Source organism: Ovis canadensis, chromosome 2 (genome assembly GCF_042477335.2).
Source record: "Ovis canadensis isolate MfBH-ARS-UI-01 breed Bighorn chromosome 2, ARS-UI_OviCan_v2, whole genome shotgun sequence".
NCBI classification, from domain to species: Eukaryota; Metazoa; Chordata; class Mammalia; order Artiodactyla; family Bovidae; genus Ovis; species Ovis canadensis.
In genome coordinates this window covers 12,045,205-12,058,910 of record NC_091246.1, presented here as the reverse complement: position 1 = coordinate 12,058,910, position 13,706 = coordinate 12,045,205, and the positions used below count along the sequence as shown (strand labels likewise).

General features: G+C 38.9%; 1 protein-coding gene across 2 annotated transcripts in view; it reads right to left on the bottom strand.

The window, feature by feature from the left end:
• Positions 1 to 10,778: 10,778 nt before the first annotated feature.
• Positions 10,779 to 13,706, bottom strand: part of PTGR1 (prostaglandin reductase 1) — a 38,931-nt gene continuing 36,003 nt past the window's right edge. For both annotated transcript variants that reach the window (XM_069575439.1, XM_069575438.1), the window contains exon 11: positions 10,779 to 11,122. In XM_069575439.1, the coding sequence (XP_069431540.1) occupies positions 11,012 to 11,122 (111 nt within the window). In that variant the 3' untranslated portion in view covers positions 10,779 to 11,011. The remainder of the gene's footprint in view (positions 11,123 to 13,706) is intronic.

Genomic DNA, 13,706 nt, shown 5'->3' with positions numbered 1-13,706 from the left:
AGTGTTTTGTAGTTTCCAGTATACAAGTCTTTTACTTCCTTGTTTAAGTTCATTCCGTAGTATTTTATTCTTTTTAATGATAGTGTAAATGGAATTATTTTCTTAATTTCCTTTCTGGATTTTTCAGTCACTGTATAGAAATGCAACTTATTTTTAAATTTTGGTTTTATATTCTATCACTTTTGCTGTATTTGCTTATTAGTTCTAACAATTTTTTTTGTGTTTGTTTGTGTGTCTGTGTGATGTTTAGAGTTTTCCACATATAGGATCACGTCATCTGTGAAAAGAGGTATTATTTCTTTCTTCCTAAGTTGTATGGTTTTTATTTCTTTATTTTGCTTGATTGCTGTGGCTAGGACTCAGTTACTGTGTTGAGAAGAAGTGGCTAAAGTAGGTATCCTTGTCTTACTACTAATGTTAGAGGAACAGGTTTCTCTTTTTTACCATTGAGTATGATGCTAGCTGTGATCTTTTCATTAATGAACTTTATTATATTGAGATAATTTCCTTCTATTCCCTAGTTGAGTAAATTTTCCCTTATTTCTTGCTAGATTTGCTAGATACAAAATCCTCAACGAACTGGGTTGTTGTTTTTTTTTTTTTTTTCCTTTATGCACTTTAACTAAATCAACCCACCCACTTCTGGTCTCCAAGGTCTCTGAGAAGAAATCAGGTAGTTTCATTGAGGTTCCTTTTTATAAAATAAGTTTTTCTTCTTGCTTCTTTCAGGATTCTTTGTCTTTGGGTTTTGACAGTTTGATTATAATTTGTCTAGATTTTTGTATTTTTGTGTTTACAAGCATACCTTGGAGATATTGTGGGTTCACTACCAGACTGCTGTAATAAAGCAAATATTGCCTAAATTGGTTCACAGGAGTTTTTAGTTTCCTGGTGCATATAAAAGTAATGTTTATACTCTACTGTAGCCTATTATTAACAATTATGTGATAATATTATGTCTAAAAAACCAATTGTGTGTGTTTGAAAAACACTTTGTTGCTAAAAAATATACATCTGAGCCTTTAGCAAATCATAATCTTTTTGCTGGTGGAGGGTCTTGCCTTGTTTTTAGGTGCTGACTGATCCAGGGTAGTGATTGTTGAGTTGGGATGGCTGGGGCCATTTCTTAAAATAAGATAGCACTGAAGTTTGCTGCATCAGTTGACTCTCCTTTTCATGAACAGTTTCTTGGTAGTGCTCAGTCTCAGTGCTGTTTGATAACATTTTACACCACACTAGAGCTTTCAAAATTAGAGTCAATCCTTTCAAACCTTGCTGCTGCTTTATCAAGTAACTTTATATATAGATGATATTCTAAGTTCTTTGTTGTCCTTTTAGCGGTCTTCACCAGGAATAGATTCCATCTCAAGAAACCATTTTCTTTACTCATCCAGAAGAAGCAACTCCTCATCCATTAAAGTTTTAAATTGCAGCAATTCTGCCGCATTTTGAGGATCCATCTCTGCTTCTAGTTCTCTTCTGTTTCCACCACATCTGCAGTTCCTCCACTGAAGTTTTGAGCCCCTCATGGTCACTCATGAGGGTTGAAATCAACTTCTTCCACCTGTTGTTCCTGTTGATATTTTGGCTTCGTCCCATGCATCACATGAGGGTTCCCTGGTGGCTCAGATGGTAAAGAATCTGCCTCCAGTGCGGGAGACCTGGGTTTGATCCCTGGGTCAGGATCCCCAGGAGAAGGGAACGGCAACCCACTCCAGTATTCTTACCTGGAAAATTCCATGGACAGAGGATCCTGGAAGGTGGGCTACAGTCCACGGGGATCACAATAAGTTGAACACAACTGAGTGACTAACACTTTCATTTTCATGCATAACAAATGTTCTTAGTGGCATCTAGAATAGTGAATCCTTTCCAGAAGGTTTCAGTTGACTGTACCTGGATCCATCAGAAACACCCATCTCCCATCAAGTCATCTTCTGTTAATTCCTCTGGTGTGGTGTCTATTAGCTCTTAAATTTTCCCAAGATTGTATCTTGAAACCTTTCACCGCCCACCTTTTGCCATACCCCCAGTCTCTTTCATCATTTCCTTGGTTGGCTCTGTCGTAAGTTCTATGAGGTCATGTACATCTGGACAGCAGTTTGCTCCTGCAGGAATTTATTGTTTTCAGCTTGATGGCTTTCATAGCTTTATCTTTAACAATGATGGCATCTTCAGTGGTGTAATCCTTCCAGACTGTCCTGATGCCCTCTCTGTCTAGGTTCTCTTCCATATTGCCAAAATTCCTTTCCATAGAGTACCATGTGGAATGAGCCTTAAAGATCCATATGACACCCTGCTCCAAGGGCTGAATTAGAGATGTTTTGAGGGCAGGTAGACCACTTTGACTTTTCCGTTGTTGAACTCGTGGGGATCTGGGTGACCAGAGACATTGTGCAGTATTAAAAAGAATTTTAAATCGCAGTCCTTTATTGAAAGAGTTTTTCCTGACTTCAGGAATAAAGCACCAATGTAACCAGTCCAGAAAAAGCATTCTTATTACAGCTGGTGTTTATCGTTTTCCTTCAAGACTTGGTGTTAGCAGCTTCATAGTTAAGGGCAGACTGATCATAAGCTTGACTGTATTTACATAGACAGGAGAGTTAGCCTTCTATTCCTGCCTTAAATCCTGGTGCTTGCTTCTTTTCCTTACCAAAGTGTCCTTTGTGGCATTTTTTTTTTCCAGAATAGGACACTTACTCCTGCATTAAAAAGCCTGTTTAGGCAGATACACTTTCTCAGTGATTTTTCTTAGTGGCATCTGGGAAGGTCTGCTGCCTCTTGGTTGGCAGAAGCTGTTTCTCCTGTTATCTTGACTCTTTTTTTTTTAGGCCAAATCACTTTCTAAAATTCTCAAACCATACTTTGCTGGCTTTAAACTCTCCACCTTTATCTTGCTTTGCTCTAAGTTGTCACATAATGACTTTGCCTTTTCTTGAATCATATTAGAGTCTATAGCTGTGTCTTACTTAGAGCAAGCTTGCACCCACATAAAAGGTGCATTTAAAGAATAAAATGGTATATAGTTTTAATTAATTTTTTAAACTTTATTTAGGTTGTGTTTGGTCTTAGTTGTAGCACATGGGCTCTTTGTTATGATATGTGGAATCTTAGTTCCCTGACTAAGGATTAAATCCAGGCCCCCTGTATTGGGAGCATGAAGTCTTCACCACTGGAGCACCAGGGAAGTCCCTTTTTAAAGATTAGTTTTTGTTGGAGTATAGTTGCTTTACACTGTTGGGTTAGTTTCTAAAAGGTACGTATTTTGCAAAAAGAGCAAGGTTGAGCTAATATGGCTGTGGCTTGAAAAAGATTAAAACAGATCCAGGAACACTCATTATAGGCTGTGATAGCCTAACCCAATAGATAACATCCATAGGCTTTTAGACACAATTGGCAGTGATATTTGGAATTCAAAAGAAAATGGTTACAGGTAAGACCAAAAGATCTTGGGCATTGGACTATTTGTTTTTCCTGTACATACACATCTATGATAAAGTTTAGGTACAACAAAATAATAAAAGGGGTTATTACACTGTAATAAAAATTTTGTGAATGTGGCTTCTCTCACAAAATGTCTTGTAATACTGTACTCATTCTTTTTATCATGATGATGATGTTCTGACCACGTGGCTCACAGGCTCGGGTTTTGTGGTGATGAGATTAGTTTCCGGGTTGTCTCTGGCCAATCATTCTGACTCAGGGTTCTTCTGGGGGTGTGCGCATCACTCAGCCAAAATGAATTCCAGCACGAAGGATTCTGGGAGGTTGGGAGGACATTTGGACTGGCGTCTCCTGTCTCCTTTTGACCTTTACTGAATTTTTCTGCTTGGTGGTAGCTTGTTAGTATCTTGGTCTTTACCAGGACCTCCTGTTGTAAAACAATTCATCTAGATGGTTACTGTGGGTAACATTACTACCCAGGGTGGGTAGTTTTGATTAGTGGTTCCTCTAATAAAAACGATAAAATGCCTCCTATGTAATGTAGTGTAATGAAGGACATAGGCAATGTGACAAAGCATTTAGGCTGCTATTAACCTTTGGACACTGTCAGAAGAAGGGTCATCTGCTTTGGAAGTTCTTGGATCATTGAACTATGACAATGTTGTGTGGTGGATGTCAGGAGCAGAAGAATTTGATGGTTGGGGATCTCCAGCAGGGCACAGCAAGATGATGTGAGATTTCATCATGCTATTGAGAATAGCATGCAGTTTTAAAACTTATGAATTGCTTATTTCTGGAATTTTACACTTAATTTTTGGGCTGTAGTTGACAGTTATTAAACTGCACAAAGCAAAACCATGGGTAAGTGGCGTGAGTACTAAAGTGTAGGTAGCTCTGGAAATCAATTTCTCCCCTTCCTCAGAATTTTTAAAATTGTTTTAGGGTATTTCTGTGCTAGGGATCAGTCTGTGGTGAAAGCCTTAACTTTTCTCAGGTCTTTTCTGAGCCCATCTTTTCCTGGGCAGAGGCAGTGGCTTTCCAAATTCTCACATACAGGCTTTTTGTTTCCTTTTTGTTGTTAGTCGCTAAGTCATGTCTGATTCTTTGTGACCCCATGAGCTGTGGCAGAAAGTGAAGAGGAACTAAAAAGCCTCTTGATGAAAGTGAAAGTGGAGAGTGAAAAAGTTGGCTTAAAGCTCAACATTCAGAAAACTAAGATCATGGCATCCGGTCCCATCACTTCATGGGAAATAGATGGGTAAACAGTGGAAACAATGTCAGACTTTATTTTTCTGGGCTCCGAAATCACTGCAGATGGTGATTGCAGCCATGAAATTAAAAGACGCTTACTCCTTGGAAGAAAAGTTATGGCCAACCTAGATAGCATATTGAAGAGCAGAGACATTACTTTGCCAACAAAGGTTCATCTAGTCAAGGCTATGGTTTTTCCAGTGGTCATGTATGGATGTGAGAGTTGGACTGTGAAGAAAGGTGAGCGCCAAAGAACTGATGCTTTTGAGCTGTGGTGTTGGGACTCTTAGAGTCCCTTGGACTGCAAGGAGATCCAACCAGTCCATTCTGAAGGAGATCAGCCCTGGGATTTCTTTGGAAGGAATGATGGTAAAGCTGAAACTCCATTACTTTGGCCACCTCATGCAAAGAGTTGACTCATTGGAAAAGACTTTGATGCTGGGAGGGATTGGGGGCAGGAGGAGAAGGGGACGACCGAGGATGAGATGGCTGGCTGGCATCACTGACTTGAAGGACGTGAGTTTGAGTGAACTCCGGGAGTTGGTGATGGACAGGGAGGCCTAGTGTGCTGTGATTCATGGGGTCTCAAAGAGTTGGACACTACTGAGCAACTGAACTGAGCTGAACTGCAGCACATCAGGCTCCGCTCTCCTCCCTGAGTTTGCTCAAATTCATGTCCATTGTGTCAGTGATGCCATCCAACTGTCATCATCTGCTGCCCTGTTCTCTTTTTGCCTAGTATCAGGGTCTTTTCCAGTGAGTCAGCTCTTCGCATTAGGTGGCCATAGTATCAGAGCTTCAGCATCAGTCCCAAAACCGGGTGTTTTGTTGTCCATTTAAATCCCCTGGGAATCACTTTAAGGCAGTGGGGTGGGGGTGGAAGAATGGCCATTCACCTATGTATCTTATCTTTCTTTATGATCAGAAGCAATCATCCACAATCAGGACCTCAGACTCGTATTTGGAGGAAAAGGTCTTTATTGCCCATCTTGGTTCCAGCAAGTCCAAGTAGGAATGTTTGGGCTGGCTGATTGTGGGGTGGTAGCTGCTACTGAAAGGCTGAAATACTCTGCTATTAGTTTCGGTTTACCAGTTAAGGTTTCCTCTGGACATTGAAATCCTTCAAACAGAGCCTTGCATTCCAGAGTAGCTCACTTTATGTACTTCTGTCAGTGCAGTTGTCTAGATAGAGATGGATTCCTGGCACTTCTTACTGCTCCATCTTCCCTGACATCACTCCCTCCATGTCTTTGATTTTTATCCTGCTCTCTGAAAGTTGTCAACTTTTATTTTCCAACTCTACTACTAAATGTTTTGAGTGTTTTGTTTCTGTTGTCATTTTTATATTTCCAAGTACATTTTTGACTCTGCTTATTTTTTTTTTAATCATACTCTGTTTCATAGGTGAAATACTCATTTCTCTGAGGATGCTAATATGGTATCTTAGTGTTACTCAGCTCCCTGCATTATCTTTCCTCTGAGTAATTTTTATCTGTTTTTCTCTTTCACCTTGGAGGCTTTCCTCAAATCTCTGGTTATCTTTTGACTATTCATATTTAAGAACAGGGCCCTAAAAAGCCACAGGGAAGGTGTTTCAGTTCCTGCAGCACACTGTCCACTAATTATAGAATGTGAGCCACATAATAATATCAGATTTTTTTCAGGCAAGGCTTTATTGGGGCTCCTGTTGCTGCAGGGGGGTTTGAGAACAAACAACAGGTTCCCTTGCTTGCTCGCTCCCCTGAGGAGGTAAGCTTCTTATATGGGGTGAGGGTAGGGGTGTCCATGGGTCAGGCCAGAGGGGTGGGTTATGTGGTTTCCCAACCCCTTAGGTAGTGTTATGTGCAGAGGGCATGCATAGCATGCTGCTTTTGCTCTGGGCTCTTCAGAAGTGGCAGATGGCTCTTTTGATCTCTTTGTATCTTTTGTCCAAAATTTGCCCTAACTGCACACTTCAGATTTTGTAGTAGCCACTTTAGAAAGGTAGGAGAAGACAGGTGAATAATATATTTTGTTTTACCCAGTATATCCATAATCTTACATTAACATATAGTCAGTATAAAAAATTATTGGTGAGCTGTTGTTCTATATTATTTTTTGCGCTGTGTCCAAAACCCATGTTATAGTTGTAGCATATCTTAATTCATACTCTATCCATATTAATAAAACTTAGAGTTGAAAAGTAGATGCACATAGTTCTTCCAAATGTTCTTTGTTATTAGTCTAGATATACCTAAAGTTTTTAAGTGTTAGAAAATTATTTTCCTTCAATATTTGCATCCACATTGACAAGATTCATCATCTTTTCTTAGAAGAATTGATGTGATTTTGAATAAAAGGGTATCAATTTCAAAGCAGTATGTTTAAATCAACTCTTCTGTCAATTCTGTTATTAACATCACATTCAATTAAGTATTACATAGCTGGAAACAAAATTAAATTTATCAGTATCAACCGTTCTTCACATTTTTCTTACGTTTTGCAGCCAAATTATACAGTGCTGTTGATTACTTTGAAAATCTGCAGGTTGACTCATACTAGAAAAGTGTGTAAAGTCATTATTTTTTGTTTATATTATGAAATGTTTCAATTTTAACTAATTTTTCTCATCCAAGTAGGTCACAAGTTTTTCCCATTCTAAGGAGCTTGAAATTTAGCTCATTCATATTTAGTGTGATCCTGCCACTTTTTGTCATTGATTATTGAATATTTTGCAGGCATTCCTTTTCATTCAAGAAGATCTTAAATTGAAATTCCCAGTAGAGGAATTTTTGTAAAATTCTTTTATAACTCAACCAAGGAACATTGGTAAAGAACACAAAATCATTAAAACATTATTTTCAACATTTTCATAAACTAGCAGTGATTATATCATTTCACATATGTACTGAAGAATTTTAACATCTATTCATGACTCCTGAAGTCTGCTTTGGAAAACTGAACAGATATTTTCAGTAGCTATCATATAGTGAAACAAAGCAGTGAGCGGAAATACTATTCTCTTGCTTTAGAATTCCAATATATTTATCTTTGGACCTAACATAATTTCAGTCTTGTCTTTATGAAAGAAACTAATTTTTCTGTCTCTTGCTGAAATTTTTCTTTTGTCAGGTTTAAAATGTCAAAAAACATGTCATGAGTTTGAGTTTTTAGGCAATGAATTGACATTTCTTTGTAAATTTGGATGATGAGACAGAATGTACTCAAAGTTTTCAATTGGCAGTGTCTTATATTACACACCTAAAGCTAAGTACTTGAAAGTTTTCTAATTTTGAACCAATTGATCTTGGATATTATGAGAAGCTTCTTGTATTCTAGGAGCAAAATTAATTAAAGGGTTAGTTAAAAATGTCAATTTCTACGTGTCCTTTTAAGTCTTCCCCATAATTTCCTAGTTAGATTATCATAACTAAAATGGTGATTTCTTCTGTCTTCTCTCCATCTGAGATTTGTGTGTGTGTGCACACGCGTGTGCACGAGTATTCAAACCATTTTATAGTTGGCCAAGTATAAGCTCAAAATCCTGTTAAAAATTGTTTTATTGTTTTGATGGTAATGTAATTTTTGTTTCATAAGACTTCATGGATTTTTCATTTACTATTAGGAAAATACTTATTACTAGAGCGTTACTAAAAAATGGCATAACTATTAGCTGCTGTCGTATGTAGTATCTACTGTACTGAACACTTGTGTACAACAAACAGCCTTCTCATTTTGCTGTGCCTGCAGTGAGTTGCAATTGCTGCTCATCCTTGAATGTGCTCTGTACCTTCTTGCACTCCGGTTTTCTTTGCTGTACTAGTTGTGGTACTAGCTTCTGTATTGCACTGAATTCTGCCTCAGTAATATGCCTTCATTAAAATTAAATATTTTTCCATGTTTTTTAATCTAGGAAATAATTTTATTATATTGCAATGAAAATAATAACTATCTCAGTGTATGACTATGGTTTACATATAGGTGTCGCTGTAACTTGTGCTGTATGCATAGGTGTTCTCTCACTTGTACTATCTGCATAAAATATCCAAGTAAACACTTTTGTGATGTTACTTCAGTGCATAGAAAAAAATCATCTGTACTGAGTCAAGTCTGTTGATATTAGATTGGTGGAGTGTTTATCTGTGATACTAGACATTATGCACGTTCCTATACAAACGTTACCGTACAACAGCAATGTCCTATGCTGTGCAACAGTCGAAGTGAATTGTAGTTCTCCCAAAACAATAAAGTTGTGTTTAATGGAAAAATATTCACTCTGCCTCAGTTTTTTAAACCTTGAAATATGGCACTGTGCATATTTCAGGAACACAGTGGCCTTCAGTGGCTACCACACTGAATAGTACAGAGTTGGAGAACGCAGTGCTCACCATGCAGAGCCCAACAGATCAGAGTGATGTAACTCAGTACAAGTTTATTTCCCAGTCAGGCCTCAACAGTTTCTTTCCAACATTTGCTGGTTATGCCATCTGGAACATACAGCCTCCAAGGTCTCAGAGGTAAGGAAAGCAAGACCTGGAACATTATACAAAGTTTTCAAACACTGGCCTGAACAGAGCTTAGAACCATGGGTCCCAGCTTGGTGCCAAGGTGTCCCCAGAGCACTGTAGAGAATTCATAAGGGCTGTCTGAAAGTAAAAATGTTAGTCACTCAGTTGTGTCCAATTCTTTGTGACCCCATGGACTGTCACCCACCAAGCTCCTCCGTGAGATTTCCCATATAAGAATACTGGAGTAGGTTGCCATTCCCTTCTCCAGGGGATCTTCCCAACCCAGGGATTGAACCTAGGTCTCCTGTACTGCAGGCGGATTCTTAACCATCTGAGCCACCAGGGAAGCCCAGGATATTTTAAATTTTAGGGAAATGTGTGTGTAGACACATACACACATATACTTGACATCAGGTTTCTGATCTAGTATCAAGTCTGTCATAACAATAAAAACATTGAGCATAAAAAAACAAAAAACCCTTTGAGATGCAACAGAGACCTCAGGTCATGGGGTAAACTGCTACCCCAAGTTGGGAGAGTCAGATACCGAGTCACAAACTACTGGGATCAAAGCCCTAAAGTAAAACCCTCCATGGGACCCAGAGTGGGCTCAGGGACCTTCACCTGGAGGGGGCATGTTTGCTGGAGGCTCTGTATAGACAAGTTGGAGACGTAAAAACATGAGGGGGCACCCGGTCTTAGGGGTGACACCTCTCATATATATGTTTTATTTATCCCATGTGGGAAGACACAAAAAGGCAGAACTTTTTAAATTGTATTTGTAAATATTGAATAATTTCATTAGATTCAGAATTCAGAAAGTTCCAAAGGGCAGCTATTATAGTTTTTCTCTTATTCCCATCCTTTAAGCACACCTCACTTGTCTTCCTGGGGATGAACCATAGAATCGTATTTATTACCTCTCACCAGAGGTTTTATACACACACACACACACACACACACACGCACACTTTTTTCTCTCGTTTTTTCGTTGTACTACAATTTAATCCCTCCTCTATTTGGTGGCGGGTGATAACCGTCGAGTCCAAGAACTAGGTAACCTTCCATGTTCAGTCTTTTGTGTTCCTCGGTGATGTTTTAAAACTTTGATCAGAATAATCTCACATTTTCGTAGGCTTATAAAGATTCATATGTGTTACTGTTTTTGTAGCTGCTGTGAGTGATAGATTCCTTTCTTGGTCTGTCATGTTAGACCCACCTGTGGAGGACCAGTGGAAGCTGCCCTGAGACCCTTGTGCATCAGCAATGATTATTTCTCCTTGTGTAACCATCAGCCATAGCAGTAGTAATCCTGACTTCCAATTCACAAATTTCTGCAGGGAGGTACTTATTGAGTACCTAACACGCCACGCATTATGCAGGTGGTCTAAATAAATGTATGATATGTATGTGACGCAGACATTTTTGTCTGCACTTCACAGATGAAAAATCAGAAGTTTATGGTTACGAAAGCAGGAAACTTCTGGACTCCAAAGCCATTATTTTCTATCATACTCCAGAAGGAACTACAGCAGGCAGTTAAGTTCAACTGGCCATTATTCAGTATGCAAATTTCATTCTCTGTTGCTAATTATATACCACTTCAATGTATTTTATTAGGTAGATCAATCACATTACAATTACTGATTTTTAGATCATGAAAACACCACAGATTTTACTAAATGATTAAAAAGAAGCTAATCCAAATAATTTCTAGATTCCACTAGTCACTTTTGTTCATGCATTATGAAGTTAGTATATATTTAACTAAATGATTAAAAAGAAACTAATCATCTAGGTGATTTCTGGATTCCATGTGTCGTTTTTGTTCATGCTTTCACTATTGCCTTCCCCAGATTCTCTCCTTTTAGCAATCCCATAAATGCAGCTGGCATGTTTTCAAATCCTTCAGTGATGTGTTCATGGTACTGGATTTTACCCTGTATCAAAACAATAACAAATATAATAGATTAGTTTCATATTCTAAATGATACACTCTTCTCATCCTAGCACCAAATTAATGAGGACATCACAGGAAACTTGGAACTAGGAAGAGGAGAGCCTGTCCTCTTTGAATTTACAGTCATTTGGGGGGCATGATCCACATACGTAGTGTATATAACAGATTATGCATAATAGCTTATAAGAGGCATCAGGTCACAGTAAATAGAAAAAAGTCACAAGGAAGCAGTTAACCAATTTCTAGGTAAATTGAACAGAAAAGTTTAATAATGATCTCAGAAGAGGTGGAAGAAGGAGCAGGGGACACCCTTCCAGGGTATCATCTGTGTTCGTCACTCCAGTACCCAGTGCTGTAGCATCTTTACCTCTATCTGACCCCTGAAGACAGAACCTGTTCAGGAAATGTGAATACCATGACAGTAATAAGCTGTCTTTCCTTCAAGCCGAGATTTGTTCAGTACGTGTTCAACATTCATTTAGCAGTGTGGGAGTGAAGAGTTCATTTAGTGAAGAAGGGTTTTCATTTCTCCTTCTATAAGGCACAGTCTCCTAAATGGACCTAACTCACATTTTCACATTTTAAGGGGGTCTTATATGGGGACCTAAGTTACCTGATAACATTTTCCCCTAATGTATCCCAGTGATGGTTTAGCATCCTTTATGGATTTATGGAATAACTTACTTATTTGCTTGAGGTCTCTCAAGTAGTATGTGGGATTTGAACCCCTAACTAGAAAGCCCTAGCTCATTCCTGTACTTGAGGACCAAAGAACCTGGAAAGGGTCAAAAGCTATAATCAGACATTTAGAGGTTAAAAGTAGAGGATGAGGGACTTCCTTAGTGGTCCAGTGATTAAGACTCCACATTTCCAATGCAGGGGGCATGGGTAAAATCCCTGGTCAAGGAACAAGATCCCACATGCCATGAGGTGCAGCCATAAGACAAAAAAGCAGAGGATGAACACTAATACAAACTTAATGATATGGGAAATTAGGATATAGAATACAGGGTATATGGAAAGTCTCTGTACTCTCTTTGGAATTTTTCTTTATAACTATTCTAAGGTAAAGAATAGTTTACTATTCTGTATTACTACTGTAACACAAAAGGGGGGAAGGAGAAGAAAAATAAGTAGATGAGAGAGAATGACAATTCGCTAGTTACTTAGAACAAAATTAGAAGTAGGTTCACTCCATTAGAAGAAAGCGTTAGGGACACTGGCACAGTGGTGTCTGTTGTTAGCTGTGATCATATTTGATTTCACCAACAGAGACAAAGAGGCTACACACTGGGAACTCTAAAAGCATCGTTCTCGTCCCAGCTCCCTGGAAAGAGCCCAGCTCAGCACTCCAAGAGTGTTAGACTGAGAGAGATGCCAAGCTCCAGGGGCTGCCAGAGGAGCAGTCTATTTTTTCAATTTGGAGACAGTGATAAATCCAGAAGTTAGAAAATGTGGGACCACTTTTCTCCTTGGAAATGAAAATAATGCACCTTGGTATTCAGATTTCTGTTGACTAAAGCTCCACATTGTGTAAGGTGGGGAAATGATCACCGCATAGGACAATGGGGCTGGCTTCCTCCTCTGGATCTATGAGGTGTGACTATGAGAAGACTGCATTCTAGGACCTGGAAGAGCTATGGCCCAAATACATGCCCCTGCGATGCTCATTCACTCAATAGTATTCATCTAGTGCCTATACTGATTCAGAATATTCTAGGTGCTGGGGATACATCAGAAGTCAGAATGTGTGAACACTGATGCCCTCATGGAGGTTACATTCTCATGGAAGGGAGATGGGCAATAGATATAATAAATGAGTTATAGTATATATTATGTCAAAAGATGATAATTGCTATGGATCAAAGTAAGATAAGGAAGACCAATGAGTGAAGGTGGGTTGGAATTTAAAAATAGGGTCATTTTCAAAGCTGTCTCATTCAGAAGGCAGTTTTCAGCAAAAACTTGAAGGTGTGTGTGAGAGAGAATTGAGTAAGCAATTACAGAGACGTGGAGGAGTGTGGGATGAACAAAAAGAAATGAAATTAGAGAGGTGATGGAGACCAGACAGTATCCAGCCTTGCAGGGTTTATTCTAAGAGAAATGGAGAGCTTTGTAGGGTTTTGAACATAAGAATGATTTGGTGTGAAGCTCACTCTGGCTGCTCTGTTGGGAATTGCCTGCAAGGTGAAAAAGTGAAAAAGCTGAATAGAGGCCACCGCAACATCTGGGCTAGACAAGATAGTGACCTAGAAGGATGGTGGGAGTGGAGGAGGGGGACCTGGGCAGATTCTGAATGTATTTCCAAACTCGGGACACCAGAATTTCCTGACAGATTAGATATGTGTATGAGAGAAAGAAAGGAGTCAAAGATGATTTCAAGGTTTTCGAATTGAGCAACGGAAAGGATCACCATAACTAAGATGGTGAAGTCTGTACATAGAAAGCAAGTTTGGCAGGAAAAATCAAGACATATTTGGTTTTTAATACATTAAGACAGAGATGAAGACGTGTGCTACACATCCAAGAGCAGCTATTGAATGGTCCAGAGATCAGAGAAGAGA